Here is a 15,474-nt window from a genome sequence, read left to right on the forward strand (position 1 = left end):
GGCACTTTAGCAAATTTTGGCTTCCAAGAACCCACTACAGCTTGTGTGTTGGCTCCCAAAAGGGCACCTTAGCACATGTTTGATCCAAAGAAGCACTTTAGCGCATGCTTTGGTTTCTGAGAGGGCACTTTAATGCACATTCTGTGTGCAGAAATCACTTAAGTGAGCGTTTTGGTTTCTTAGAGGGCAACTAAGTGCACGTTTGGCTCCAAAGAAGCCCATCAAGCTTGTGTCTTGGCTCCTAAAAGAGCACATTAGCACATATTTGGCTTCCAAAGAGGCACTTAAGTGCACATTTTGTGTCCAAAAAATCACTTTAGTGGGTATTTTGGCTTTTCAGAGGGGACTTTAGTGCATGTTCGGCTCCAAAGAACCCGGTCAAGATTGTGTTTTGGCTCTCTAGAGGGCATTTCAGAGCACATTTAGCTCCAAGAGGGCACATTAGCGCACATTCGGGTGTAAAAATTACTCAAGCAAGCATTTTGGCTCCTAAAAGGGCAGCCTAGTGCACGTTTGGCTCTGAAAGGGGCACTTTAGTAAATTGTGGCTTCCAAAAACCCACTATAACTTGTGTGTTGCCTCGCAGAAGGGCACCTGAGTACATGTTTGGTCCACAAAGAGGAACTTTAGCAAACATTTTGGCTTCTTAAAGGACACTTCAGTGCTCTCTTGTGGTGCACACCACTGGTTTCAGTTTTTTTTTAATGTTTTTAAATGTTTGGGTAAAGGAAACTAAAGTAGGGATGCTGTGTTCAGTAAAATGACGCTGTAGTTTTCAGCGTCTGAAGTTCATGGAGGGTTTGAATTCCTTCGCTCTCATTACAAGTTTTTGTGATGACGTCATTTTTGAAAAATCTCCTCTTTCCTTTTCTTGTCCACAGTTTTTTTACACTCCTTCCTCCTGAAACTTCTCCTCCACAGTAAAAGCCTCTGATCTTTAAAGCTGGTTCAGGAGACCTGAGACTGATCAGACCTCCTTCAGGATCTGACGTGTCTGAGCTGAGGAGAAACTCGTCGCTGTGAAACATCTCTGCAGACTGAGCGCTCTCCGTGCTCGCCCTCCGCTCTCCGGGCGCTCTCTGGACAGCTGGAGTGGAAACGTGGTCCTGGCGGCTTCGGCCGTGTCTGGCGCGGCGAGCTGTTTTCTGATCCCAGCGTTCCCAGAGCGTTTGGCCAGCGCTGCTGCAGTGATTGATGGAGCTATTCTTATTCCTGTGACCCGTTACGTAAAAACACAGTCAGAGCCTAAAAATAAAGAGCCGGCTTTTGGAGACCACCATTGTTTGCTTTGAGTCCAGGAGCAGGAATCTGGATCCCTCAGTCACCGCCCTCTAAATGAGTCACATTAGCGTGGCGGCGTGGCGGTGTGGCGGCGTGGCGGTGTGGCGGTGTGGCGGCGTGCAGCTGTGGCTGAGAGTTATCGATGAGTTGAGATGAGATGAGGAGTGTGTGAGCTTCAGGAGGAGCAGAAATAGAAAAGGAGCTTTCCAGGAAACTAGAGTCACATGGTGGGCTGGAAGAGTCCCAGATCTGGACTTTCTGCTGAGGCAGACCGGGCTGGAGCTGGCGCCCTGTGTGTGAAAGAGGAAGTGACTTTATGACACTCTGGGGTTTCAGAAAACTTCACATGTGCCTGAAAAAGAAACAAAATGTCCCCTAACTGTCCTGTGCAGCTCGCTGTGAGCTGATACAGACTCAGAAACAGGAAGTGACTCTGATCGATACAGGAAGTAGTTAATTACAAACTGATGAAGCAGCAGATCACCTGGAGGAAGCTTCACTTCCTCAGCGTGAAGAAACAAACCGTCTGTGTCAGCGCTGGGAAACACCAGGCTGACCAAACTTTCAGACTCTGAGGTTAAACCCAGGAGACTTTTATTTTGAAAGTGTTTGTGTTTCCTGCGTGTGTTTTGGCTCACGTCAGCTCCTCAGATTTATGCTTTAACACCTGCAGTTATCAGTTATCAGTCAGGGAGGATCCTGCTGACATCCTGCTGCTGGACCAGCGTCTGCCCGACTCTTTGACTTCACCCTCAGTAAATATTTGCTCTGAGCAGAGAGTTCACGTCGGTGTAAAACACTTTATCAGCTTCTGATGGTTTGGCTTTAATCTGATCCAAATACCTGGATCCAACTCCAGGATCCAGCTTTAAAAACCCAGGGTGAAGACTGTCTGATAAGAAAAGGGTCTGTAGTTTTTCAACGGTCATCGTGTTTCCTGAACTTCAGTTCGATGCAGAGAATGATTGTAAAATGTTGATTTTTTTTAGATCAGGTGCTGTTAGGGAGCGGAGACGGACCAGAGACAGATCTGGTGGAGTTTGATGAAAAACACAAGTCCCTGTTTCTCAGTTTGGGCCTTAAAACAGATTAAATGTGATGTTTTCCTGGTGAGATGGTGAAACATGCAGAAAATAAATGAAAAACTGATGAGTTTATAGATATTTCATTGGTTTTAATATTTTTTAAAACAGCGGTTGGTAAATGTCTGTAAACGTGTTTTCTTTGAGAGCGTCTTCATCATCAGAGTGCCTCCGGCCCTGTGTGTGTGCAGCACGCTGTGACCTCATCCCCCCCGCGCGCTGAGACGCCGCTCGTGAAACATGTAATCTCCTAATGCGTCCTAAAGAGACGAGATCCTGACAGGAGACGTATCTGAGGACGGGCGCGTCCTCCTCAGGTCGGGGAGTCACCTTGACCCAGCATGCATCAGTGCAGAGCGTGAAAACAGCCCACAGAGGAAACCATGGTGTCTCTGTATGAAGGAGTTTGATGTTTGTGAAATGTAGAAACTTCTCCTCCTTTGGTTCCTCCTCCTTTGGTTCCTCCTCCTTTGGTTCCTCCTCTCATCAGGAGGTTCGTCTCTGAACTGACTCAGAGACACGTGGACACTTTCTGTTCCTCAAACCGAGGAGAGGAAACACGCTTCCCTCCTGCTGCTCTCTGCAGGTGATGATGGTGGCCTGAGGTCTGAGGTCTGAGGGTCTTCATGGAGATCCCAAAGCAGAGGCTTTACTCAAAGCTTCCCAAAGAAAAACCCCTTAAAGGTCTCTGAAGTCCTCCTGAAACTCGTCAGACTCTCAGAGCAGTGAGACTCTTCCTCTGTTCATCGAGTGATTTCTAAATCCTCAGAGACGCGTCCGCTCCCTCAAACATTAGCCCAGATTCTGCTGATTTCCCTCCAGGACGTGAAACATCCTGACCTTCAGTTTTCACTCACTGCTTCCTGATTTCCAGCTCTCAGTCTTTCTGAGACTTTCAGTAGAAGCACAGTGTAAAGACGGAGGATTCACAGACGTTTGGTTGATCCATCAGATCATGAATGACGGATGTCATGTTTGTGTTTTTTCTGCTGACCTCAGCATTGCCTCCATTTTTCAGTCAGACCCACACGTTAGCCTGACGTTACCCAGACGTTAGCCAGAGCCCATGGAGAGCATTTATAACGCTGACAGCAGGAAGCTGCAGAGGGTGGGAACAAACCGCCCCGTGCCCGTTCACAGCGTGTGTTTAGAGGGGACGATGGAGCGGACTGGTTGGTGGTTAACGGGTCTCAGAGAATCCCAGTGACCCGTTCATAAACGACCAACAGGGACGTCCAGAAACAAGCGGAGGAACCGGTTCAGGTTCTCACAGCTCTGAGGGACGAATAACGGGTCAAAGTGTGTCGGAGAAAAACAAAAATCATAATCTGACCACTGAGCCAGAAACAGAGAAAAGCAGTGAAGACTTCTGGGTAATGTAGTTTTATAAGCACGTCCATGAACCTGCCAGGAAAACTCAAACAGCTGAGGCTGAAGTTTGACCAACAGCAAGAAGCAAAACTAAAAAACAAACAAAAACAAAAAACAAACAAAAAAGACGGAACAAAAGAAAAAAAAAAGACAAAACAAAACAAAACAAACAAAAACAAAAAACAAACAAAAAAGACAAAACAAGAAAACAAACAAAAAAGACAAAAAACAAACAAAAAGACATAAAAGACAAAACAAAACAAAACAAATCTAAAATAGACAAAAAAAAAAAACAAAAAAAACAAAACAAAAAAAAAAACCTGCAGTTCAATGAGTGTCCACTAGAGGGTTTTCTCTAAAGTGAGTCAATCCCTACAGAACCCACTGTTCAAATATCAAACTCTACAGAAGAAACAAAAAACTACAAACAACAGTTTTGTTTTCTCGTTTTACGACTTTTTCAACAAAAAATCAGATTTTCTGAGATTTTTTTAAATTTAAATCAGAAAAAATATTTTTTCTGCAGTATTAACAAAGAGCATATAACAGGAAAAAAGCTGTTTCACAATCAGAAGCAGAAAACTTTATTGATCTCTGAGGGAAAATTGCTTTTTAGTTACAGTTACTTCTTCAAAAGTGTTAAAACAAAAGTACAAAATATAAAATAGAAGACGTGAGAAAGTACAAAAAATACAATTATAAGAAAGTAAAAAATGGAAGCATAAGTGTGATGTAAAACTGAATATAAATTTAAAATATAAGTATGAACACTTACTTATAATATGGTAAAACAAACAAAAATAAACTGGGGAAGAAGTCTGTAAAACTGCAGTTCCACAGGTGTCCACTAGAGAGTGGTTCCAACAGTGAGTCATTCCCCATAGAGCTCCATGTTAAATCGCTGAACTACACAGCACAACTACAGGTGTTAGCAGCCAGGTACAAGAACAACCTTTGGATCATTCCTGTTTTTATATCATCTCTCATTATTAACTTGGTGTAATCAGGTCATTTAAGTCATGAATAATTGGGGGCGTGGCCTCTGTGAGTCTGAGCTGAGCTTCAGGGTTCAGAGTTTGTAACTATCAGATAAATCCTCTCCTCCCTGTGTGTCAGGACTCTGAGCTGAAGTTTCACTTTCTTTCTTTCTCAGCCTCTCGTGTTTGATCTGGTTCCTCCGAACAAACCAGCTCCTGTCCCTGAAACCTGAACCAAACGGAGATTCACCGAATCATCGTCTGCCTGAGGAGCTTTTAGGAAAAACAGAAATAGACTCTGAACTTTCACTGATGATCTTTAAAGAGATCTCTCTCAGATTCATGTGACATTTCAGCTTTCCCTGCACCATGTGACCGAGCGAGGTGACCTCATCACAGACGGTATGCAGTGTTCCCGTGCTCCAGGCCTTCGCAGACGTCCCGCAGTCCAACAGGAAACAGAAACCTGGGCTGAGACAGAGACCGCGAGCTGCCAAAGAATCCACCAGAGAAGCACAGAGACATTTCAAAACGCTCACAGCGACTGCTCTGTGTGTGTGTGTGTGTGTGTGTGTGTGTGTGTGTGTGTGTGTGTGTGTGAGCTGCAGGAAGTGAGGTAGTGGCAGACTGCAGAGGTCACGCAGGCAGCTGAAGTGAGGATTTCAGAGTGAGTCAGACGATCAGGGCTGATGAGTCAAACAGGTTTAAAGTAGAGACGTTTGGAGATGTTACATCATCAATATTAAAGCTGCGCTGTCCTCTCGCTGCCCCACAGACCTCTGGGACGCCAGGGACGCCTGGGGCCAGAAAGAGACCCTTCAAAACAAACCCTGAGCCTTTTCTGCTCCATGATGTGACGGAGGACATGCCACAGGTGTAAAGACCTGATGTTCACACAGAGAGGCTGAGAGCTGACTCCTCTCCTGCTCCGTTATGTCACCGTACCAGGACAGACATTCAGCTCGTTATCAGGCTGGAGCAGAGCTTGATGACGAGCTGATCATTTTAAAAAACATGCAGGGCAGGGGGTCCTCCAGGACCAGGATTGGGTAACACTGGTCTAACCCATGTGTGTCTGTGTTTTCCAGATGAACTCAGTTTACCGGCGTCCACATGAAACCAGGAAACTGGAGTTTTCCAAAATCTCCACTTTGGCCGGGGTTTTCAGAAAACGTTGTTTTAAGTGACATAAAGCTGCAGTTTCCTGTGGATGAGAGGCGTAAATGTATAAAGATACATGTGGTTTCCCAGATACTCAGCTACACGTGGACATGGCCTGAAACAGGGATGTAAGGATACGGGTTCTGGTTGGTCTTCTGAGTTTGTAGTTTGTGTTAACTTGAGTGTTTTTGTGGTTATTTGGTTTGTTGTTGTGTGTTTTCTGTGTTAATCTCAGTTATTCTTGTGTTTTCTCTTGTGTTTAGCTCAGTTCTCCTTCCTGTCCTTGTGTTTCTCTTCAGGTTGACCCTCATGAGTTTCACCTGTGTGTGATTGCTCCCTGTCAGGGGCGTATTTAGTGGTTTGGGGGCCCAAGGCAAACCCAGTCAGTGGGGCCCTCCATGTCCTTGTAAGTCCTCTTCCTCAGAGCTAGACTGGCCTTCCCTGGGTCCACTGTCTCTTTCCCAGAATCAAGGCATGAGACAGTGCTAATCTTCTACATGCTAACTTAACACAACTAAATGCATTTCCTCAAGTTCTGTACTTTAGTTTGATTTAGAAAAAAGTGAATCCATCATTTAGTCCACTTTGTCCTGGATTTGAAATCTTTTATGGTCCATTGAAGCTTATTTGTCCCACAGTGGGGAATTTACAGAGTAACAGGAACAAACAAGAAAGGATGAAGTGAAAAACATTACAATAGATAAATATTGAAAAAATAATTTAGTAAAGAAAAAATCTGTAAATATCAAGCACAACATAAAACTGGAAAAAAATCTACTGAAAGAGGTGATATTTACAGTTAGCATACTTTTTGGTCCTATTATTTTAAAGTGAATGTATTTTTATTTGACCCCCTGTCCAGTGAGTTATGTTTCCAAAAAAGAGATTTATACAATAATGTTTATCACCAACTCAAAAAGTTTGATTTAGAGAAAATGATCCTGTTTCCTGGGCTAGATAAAGTCCTTTAAATCCTAAAAGTCTGATATGTTTATCTCAGATCTCAGAGCAACATTGGTTTTATTTCACACTTGGTTGAAAATAAGAAAAAAATGGTAAAAAGTGTTTTTACCACTTTCTTCCTGAATCAAATGTTCAGATGTGTTGTAACATGGAATAGCCCATTGAATAAGAAGGGAGGGGGAGGAGCCAAAACCATCATCACAGATTAAGACTTTGATGGATTTTGAAGCATGTGAAGTAAGATTTAAAAAAAAGAAATGCTTTCAGTTGAAGAGAACTTCATAAATCAGTTTTTAAGAGATGCTTTGGGGGCCCCTGGGAATCTTGGGGCCTGTGTTTGCCTAGTTGTAGCTACGCCCCTGCTCCCTGTCCAAACAGCCTCTGTGTTTTTGAAGCTCTTGGTTGGTTCATTCATGTCCTCGTGTTTCTTAGTTCTCAGGGTCTTTTCTAATGTTTTGGTTTTATTTATTTTACCTTTCTTTGTTCCTCTGCATTTTTTACCTCCTGCTTTTGTTTCCTGTGTTTACAGAATTCATCACAAATGATCGACAGACGGTTCACACCAGCACACTGCGTTGATTTTTTCCTAATCACAAAGTTTAAGTCTTTATTAGTGTTGTTAAATCAATGATTATCCTTCTTCCCAGAGGCCTTAAAATGAATGTTCAGCTCTTCACACCACGTCACCTGATTTTTAACCTTTACAACAATCATAACATCATTAAATAAAACATTTCTCAAAGGAAACATGGGGAAAGTTTGAAGTTTGGCTACAGGAAGTGATTCCCAGTCATGTTTTCTTCCTTTACCTGCTCTCAGAGTCCAAACTTATACTTTATTTTTCTTACCATGAGATCAGTCATTATGTAAAGTTGAGAGAAAGATAAATATGTATCCAGAAATTAATGTTTCATCTTGTTTCTTAAAGAAGTGACGTTAGAAACCTTCAGGTGGATCAGGATCAGAGTTTTCATGTTTACCTCTTTGTTAAACAGCCGGATTAATTTGTGAATGACTCCACACACACACACACACACACACACACACACACACACACACACACACACACACACACACACACACACACACACACAGTCTCTCTGTATGATGTAAATCTGTTTTTTCCTTTTCATGTCGTCTCATTTATTTATTTTTCATTTTCCACTCCTCGCTGCTGCTTTCGGGCTCTTCCATGGGAAAAGAAACTTTTCCTGCTGCCCAGAAGATTCCAGCTATTTTAGGAGAAGACGTCACAGCTTTGAGCTGCAGCCCAGAAACTCTCCTTCTTTCCATCATCCTCAGCTTTTTCTTTTTTCCTGCTCGGTACTTGTTGCACAGCGCGGCTCTGTTTACCTCTGAGTCCGCACGGTGCTGTGAAATGTCCTGTTTTTAGGGAGGAAGGAGAGTAAACCTGCTGTTTACACACACACACAGGCTCACACACACACACACAATGATCCCACATGCCTGCAGCAGGCAGAGCAGAGACATGACGGATTCAGCAAGTCGTGCACAACTTGTGGAGCAGCTCGGCGGCGAGCAGCGGGCTGGTGTGGAGACGTCAGCAGGGTTTGGTGCTGGAGCGGCTGCGGCGTGACACTGCAAGGAGTCTGTGTGTGTGTGTGTGTGAGAGAGTGTGTGTGTGAGTGTCATCTGTGGAGGGAGGATGTAGGAGAAGGAGGACACAGCTCGGAGCCACAGGTATTCATCCAAAGCATGAATGAAAAAGGCTTTTCTGCATGAAGCTCGCATGTTTGCTCTGATTTCCTTCGAGCTGCTCTCATTCACAAACGCATGCTCGTGTTTGCAAACATGGAGTCAGGTTTCATCATCAACAACCGCTCCAGCCGTAACCTTGAGCCCTGCTGTGCCACGCTGGAGACAACAGGTTTATTACGCACGGCTGAGTGTGTGTGTGTGTGTGTGTGTGTGTGTGTGTGTCTGCACCTGAGCTCGACGCTGCTCGATCATGTGTGCTCAGAAATACCTGGATCACGTTCCTGACGAGCAGACGTGCGTGCATGTGTGTGTGTTTTTGTTTCCTCGCAGAGAGAGCGTGCACACACACACGTCAGCTCGGGGAGGGCGAAGCCTGCTTAAGATGCAGCGAGTGTGACAGCCGAGACCAGACCACAGCAGGCGGCGTGGACGGCGAGAGGTGAGCGTGGACGGCGAGAGGTGAGCGTGGAGGTGGTGGAGGGGGGGCCACGAAGATGCCAGAGGACGCAGCGCACCCGCTGACGTGACGAGGACACACCGAGAGACAAAGGAGGAGCGCGGCGCGCGGAGACGCTCAGCTGGTCCCAGAAACACGCGCCGCGGGGGGAGGCAGAGGGGCAGGCAGAGGGGGAGGCAGAGGGGGAGGCAGAGGGGGAGGCTGAGGGGAGCCGAGCGGACTGAGAGCGGGACGCGGCGCCCGTGTCTGGGGCGTAAAGATGACAGTGGTGCCAGCAGAGAACCTGGATGAGACTGTGGCACTGGCCGCGCTGTCAGCCCAGGACGTGTACGACCCGGAGCGCGTGGACAACCAGGAGTGCTGCGAGCGCGTGGTCATCAACATCTCCGGGCTGCGCTTCGAGACGCAGCTGAAGACGCTGGCCCAGTTCCCCTGCACGCTGCTGGGGGACCCGCGGAAGAGGATGCGCTTCTTCGACCCGCTGCGGAACGAGTACTTCTTCGACCGGAACAGACCCAGCTTCGATGCCATCCTCTACTACTACCAGTCCGGGGGGCGGCTCCGCAGACCCGTCAACGTGCCCGTGGACATCTTCATGGAGGAGATCAAGTTCTACGAGCTGGGGGAGGAGGTGATCGAGAATTTCAAGGATGATGAGGGCTTCATCAAGGAGGAGGAGCGGCCGCTGCCCGAGAACGAGTTCCAGCGCCAGGTCTGGCTCCTCTTCGAGTACCCGGAGAGCTCCGGACCCGCCAGGGGCATCGCCATCGTCTCCGTTCTGGTCATCCTCATCTCCATCGTGATTTTCTGCTTGGAGACTTTACCCGAGTTCAGAGAGGAGCCCCGGACCTTCGACGAGCAGCACGCGCTGAACGGAACCGCGCGCGCAAAGAAGCCGAACCCCTTCACGGACCCGTTCTTCATCGTGGAGACGCTCTGCATCATCTGGTTCTCCTTCGAGCTGCTGGTCCGGTTCCTGGCCTGCCCCAGTAAGCCCGCCTTCTTCAAGAACATCATGAACACCATCGACATCGTGGCCATCATGCCCTACTTCATCACCCTGGGTCTGGAGCTGGCGGAGCACCAGGGGAACGGGCAGCAGGCCATGTCTCTGGCCATCCTCAGGGTCATCCGCCTGGTCCGGGTCTTCCGGATCTTTAAGCTCTCCAGACACTCAAAGGGTCTGCAGATCCTGGGGAAGACCCTGCAGGCCAGCATGCGGGAGCTGGGACTGCTCATCTTCTTCCTCTTCATCGGAGTCATCCTCTTCTCCAGCGCGGTCTACTTCGCGGAGACGGACGACCCGCAGTCAGGCTTCAGCAGCATCCCGGACGCGTTCTGGTGGGCCGTGGTTTCCATGACAACAGTGGGGTACGGGGACATGTGTCCCGTCACGATCGGCGGGAAGATCGTGGGCTCCCTGTGCGCCATCGCCGGGGTGCTAACCATCGCGCTGCCCGTGCCCGTCATCGTCTCCAACTTCAACTACTTCTACCACCGCGAGACCGAGCACGAGGAGCAGTTCCAGTACACGCACGTGACCTGCGGCCAGCAGCAGCCCGCGTTTGGGGAGTTCAAGAGGAGCGACAGCAAGCCCAGCCTGTCCAAGTCCGAGTTCCTGGGCAGCGAGGACGCGGACTCCATCAAGTACACCAACTGCAGCCCGCACAAAGCCTACACCGGGAAGCTGACCGACGTCTGACGGAGCCGCCGTTACGCACGAGTGGCGCGCGCTGAGGGGGACCTCTGTGCGCCGCTTCCCGCGCTCTGCTTTGGACTCCTTAGTTCTGCCATCAAAGGGATTCATTTCAGTCCGGGTGGATTATCAGACACATCACCTTTCACTGACCGGAAACTGTCTTCCATTACGCGTCACGAGCAGGAGAGAGGTCAGCCTGTAGGTCAGCCTGTAGGTCTACCTGTAGGTCTACCTGTAGGTCAGCTGTAGCACTTTACATCATCACTGATGGTTCTCTTAGTAAATGATCTTTTGTTGCCCTAAAGATGCAGGTTGAAGGTTTACATTCACTCCTCTGAGACTCCAAACAGGACCAACCAGATCCACTTTTACGCGCTGATGCAGGAAGCACATGGAGGCTTGTTATGGTTCCCCCAAACTCTCACACACACTCACACACTTGTTATTTAACCCTTATACACTGTCAGGCTCAGGTGATGTGCAGCAGGTCGGATAGACCCTAAATTGAAACAGTTTTTACGCCAGGTAGAAACCAGGTCACGTGCTCCCCGCTCAGACCCCAGGAGGATCAATTCTCCACAGCTCTGTGGAAACATTATGAAATCAGAGGCTGCTTTATTTTCCACAAACCAAGAGCTCCCCCGTGTGGACAAAACTAGAAACTACACCCCTCCCTCTAGTGTGATGCAGTTTCCATAGCAACCTCCAGACTTTTCTGTATTGTCTGCCACAGGAAGGGGAAGGAGGCTGAGGAGAGGAGGTTAGAAACCACCATGTTGTGGAGCCTCCATGTTGTTGGATCCAGGCTGACGCAGCCAGTAAACAGGAAGTCTGATCAAAACATCGAGTCATTCACAGGCAGGTGTACGACCTGCTGACCATGCACCTTAATCCCTCAGATTATCATCCAGTGATGATCCAAACTTGACTAACACTAATGATTCTTCTAATTATCTCTAATTTTCATCCCAGAGGGCGTCTGAAAAATAAAACAGACCTTTAGAAATCCTCAGACCAAAGTGAGAGGTTGGAGAGGTCAGAGCTGTCACCATGGAAACCTGCTGAGCTTCAGATTAAATTTTAGAGATTAAGATAAAGATTTTAAAGATTTCACACACACACACACACACACACACACACACACACACACACACACACACACACACACACACACACACACACACACACACACACACACACACAGGTATTTGTTTTTGCACAGTGAAGCAGGTGAAGTCTCCATGATCAGTCATCAATCACAGCTGAACTCCACCCACGAGTCATCAACCGAACCTGACGGATAAAAACAAAACAAGGATTTAAAGAAGTGACGGAGCCTGACGTGGTTCATCCTCCTGTTTGTGGGATTATAAACTGACTGATGGAGTTAAACTGCTGAGTCACAGACGGACTGGTGGATGATGATGATGATGATGATGATGATGATGATGATGATGATGATGATGATGAAGATGATGATGGATTAACACGGCTGCAGGCCTGGACACACAGAGAGGTGAGTTACACTTTTCTCTTTAAAACTCTGGAGATGAATCGTTATGTTTTTTCTCATTTAATCCAAATTCTCTCCCTACAGAAACATTTTCAGTTTATTTTATTTCCAGAAGCAGGTTTAGTTTCTCCTTTCTCTCCATCATGTGTCACTCAGCTGATCTGAAACTCCTCTGAGTCACCACACGTCCTCGTCCATTTGTGCAGTTTTCTGTGCATGGGTGAAAAAGTCTGGACATATTTTTGGAGGTTTTTGCAGATTTTCTGATGCATATCAGGAAATACACGACTTATTGATTAGACTGTTTGTAATCCATGAGGTTATTTCTGCTCATTTCTCTGTTTTTATCATTTTTAGATTAATCACTTTTCATCCTTTTTATTAAGTAACATTATCCGTTGACTGTCCTCTGAAAAGGATCAACAAATCTTGAATATCTTATAACTGGCCTTAAAAAAAAAGAAGAAACTGTTTGAATGGAAGCTGCATGCAGGGATCTGTGTCCACTAGGGGGCAGTAAAACCAGCTGTAGACAGGATACTGAGGCTAAAGGTGGAGTAGTCAGTCTTCAGGCTCTGGTTTTTGGCCTTTGGAGCAAAGAGAAATCAGAAGTTAAGGTCCAGCTGTGGGGACGTCCCTGTCAGGTTTAATTAGTTGAACATGTTTTCAGTGAATATTGAGACTCACTGAGTGCTCTGACAAACAGCTGAGCTGTGAGTGAAAGGGTTAAAAAAAAGAGGAGGTGACACTTTGAGATGATGGAGATTAATCAACGCTGAGCTGAACTATTGAACAGCTTTTTTGTGTTTGTGTTGTCAATAATTTAGGTTTGTGTACTGAGGTCTTTGGGGCCTGACACTCTGCTGTTTGACATGTTTCCTGTTTGTTCAGCTCAGTCAGCAGGAGAGAAAAATGACTTCACCTGCAAAGATGTTTAACAAACTATCAAGAAAAGTGGATTCTATAAAAGCAGAAAAAAAACAGCGCTCCTAATATAGAGTTTCAATCTGTGAATGCTGCTGACAGGTCTGTTAACCTGGTGTGTTTGTGAGCAGCAGTTCAGCTGTCAGCCTGCAGGGGGCAGCAGCTGCTGCAGAAACTCTGCTCAGTGCAGCTGTGAGGAGCAGACGCCACAGCTGGACCATCAGCTCAGAGCTCAGAAACAGGAAGTCCTCAGCCTGAGTTTGTCTACGGCTCATCAAGGAGCAGGGGTGTGTGCGTCTGGTTCGCTGGTCACATGATCAGATCTCTGGTTTCAGACGTTTGCTATGGTCTAAGGTGATAAAGCCATTTTTTTGAAAAAACAAAACAAAAACAAAAACAATTTATCTAAACTTTTCTTATGGTTCAGATCAACTCCAGGGCTAAAGGTGGAGGTGTCAGTTTGTGACGTCTGCTGTGAGGGACGTAGGTGTCAGAAGAAAAACTTTAAAACATTTAATGATGGATGAAAATCTATCAGAGGGCGGGTGACGTAGCTGAAGATGAGCAGGTGGAGCTGGGAGCCATTTGGTAAAGGTTAGATGGTGAAGATGGAACATTAACATCCAACTCCAGGAGTCGGTTGGAGGTGTCAGGGGACAGTTGGAGCAGTCAGATGGTTGGAGCAGTCAGGAGTTGGTTGGTGCAGTCAGACAGTTGGAGCAGTCAGGAGACGGTTGGAGCAGTCAGGAGTCGGTTGATGCAGTCAGGAGTTGGTTGGAGCAGTCAGTCTGTTGGAGCAGTCAGGAGACGGTTGGAGCAGTCAGACGGGTGGTGCAGTCAGGAGTTGGTTGGAGCAGTCAGTTGATTGGAGCAGTCAGTTGGTTGGTGCAGTCAGACGGTTGGTGCAGTCAGACGGGTGGTGTCACTGAAGGACCCAGACAGTCAGCTGGTGTGTGTGTGTCAGTCAGTCTGAGCCGTGGCCTGCAGCAGGATGTGAAGGTGATGTAGAGGAAACTAAAATTTGGAGCACGGCCTCTCCTCCTCCTCCCCTTCCTCCTCCACCTCTCCTCCACCACGTCGGTTACGTAATGCGGCGGCTCATGTCAGCAGAGCGGAGCGGAGACGTGACAGCTCCATCAGCATCTTGCTAACTGACCGCGCCGCCCTCAGAGGCTTTTTGGTCCAAACCTCTTCCCGTAGAGTCACCCCCCCACCCTCCTCCGTCCTGCGTGTCCTCTCTGAACATATGCGGGCGGTGCAGGCGGAGGTAAACAGGTTTCCCCTTGGATGACACTGCTGCTGTTGACGGGGCAGAGTTACACTCTGACAGCTATTGTTAGCGTCTCTGTCAGCGCTGAGGGAATCTGTCCTGAAGCTGCAGCGGCCTGCAGAGCTACACCACCCCCACCTCACATCCACCCTGCACACTCCTTTTTCCACTCCATGGAGACAGACAGGCAGCACAGGAGCAGAGGAGCAGAGAGGAGGTGAAGGTGGAGGAGCCTGCTCCACAGACTCTGCTCACGCCGCCGCGTGCGGTGACTCGTTCACACGCCAGGAGGAGCTCTGATTGATTTATGGAGCCGGCGTGTTGGATCAATAATTATTTTTAACCCTCGCTGAGATCCTCTGGGTTCAGCGCCATGTGAGCAGCCGTGGAGGTCAAAGGTCAGCGTTATTTAAAGACGCTGATGTCACTCTCACTGGATGAATTACAGTCACGAGACCTCGACCACAACAACGGCTAACTGTCAGTGACAGCAGCTGCTGGGCTGCAGTCTCCATGGCGACAGGATCACAACATCCACACACACACACACATGTACACACACTTACACACACTCTGGCAGACGTAGTAGTAGAAGAAGGAGCTGTGTGATACAGGAACACGACTTTAGTTTTTAGCTGATCAAACTTTAATGCCGTGAGGGGAAATGGCCCAGTTCCATTTTTTTAGCTCACAAACAGCGTTCGTTAAATATGCATCAGACCCCATTCATAGGGACGGAGAATACTGCTCTCTGATTGGCTGGGAGGCTGGAATCAGGGTCAGATATTGGACCTTTGCTTTGGTTCAGGGTGTAATAAGTTAAAGGTCTGCAACCTTTACTAGGAGCCATTTTTCCTCAGCTCAGCTGGACTAAAGTCATTCAGGAGCCACAAAATCTACTTTATCTTCACAACAAAGACAGAAAAGACCGCAATATTCTTTAGTTTAGTTTGATTTAGTTTATTTCAGTCACTTCAAACGTGAAATATCACTTACATACACAAAAGCGAGAAATTGCAAGCAAACAAGTGTTGCGTTAGTGCCCACATTGACCCCA

At 47.2% G+C, this 15,474-nt stretch overlaps 1 protein-coding gene across 1 annotated transcript; it reads left to right on the plus strand.

Annotated features, from left to right (window-relative positions):
* The first annotated feature begins 9,217 nt into the window (after positions 1 to 9,217).
* Positions 9,218 to 11,825, plus strand: LOC141810516 (shaker-related potassium channel tsha2). The gene has a single exon (XM_074698136.1). The coding sequence runs from the start codon at positions 9,271 to 9,273 to the stop codon at positions 10,711 to 10,713; it is 1,443 nt and encodes a 480-aa protein (XP_074554237.1). The 5' UTR covers positions 9,218 to 9,270; the 3' UTR covers positions 10,714 to 11,825.
* The last annotated feature ends 3,649 nt before the right edge of the window (positions 11,826 to 15,474 follow it).

The sequence above is a fragment of the Halichoeres trimaculatus genome, unplaced genomic scaffold, assembly GCF_033239565.1.
Source record: "Halichoeres trimaculatus isolate MK-OKI-2021-1 unplaced genomic scaffold, fHalTri1.1 fHalTri1_scaffold_21, whole genome shotgun sequence".
Lineage (NCBI taxonomy): Eukaryota > Metazoa > Chordata > Actinopteri > Labriformes > Labridae > Halichoeres > Halichoeres trimaculatus.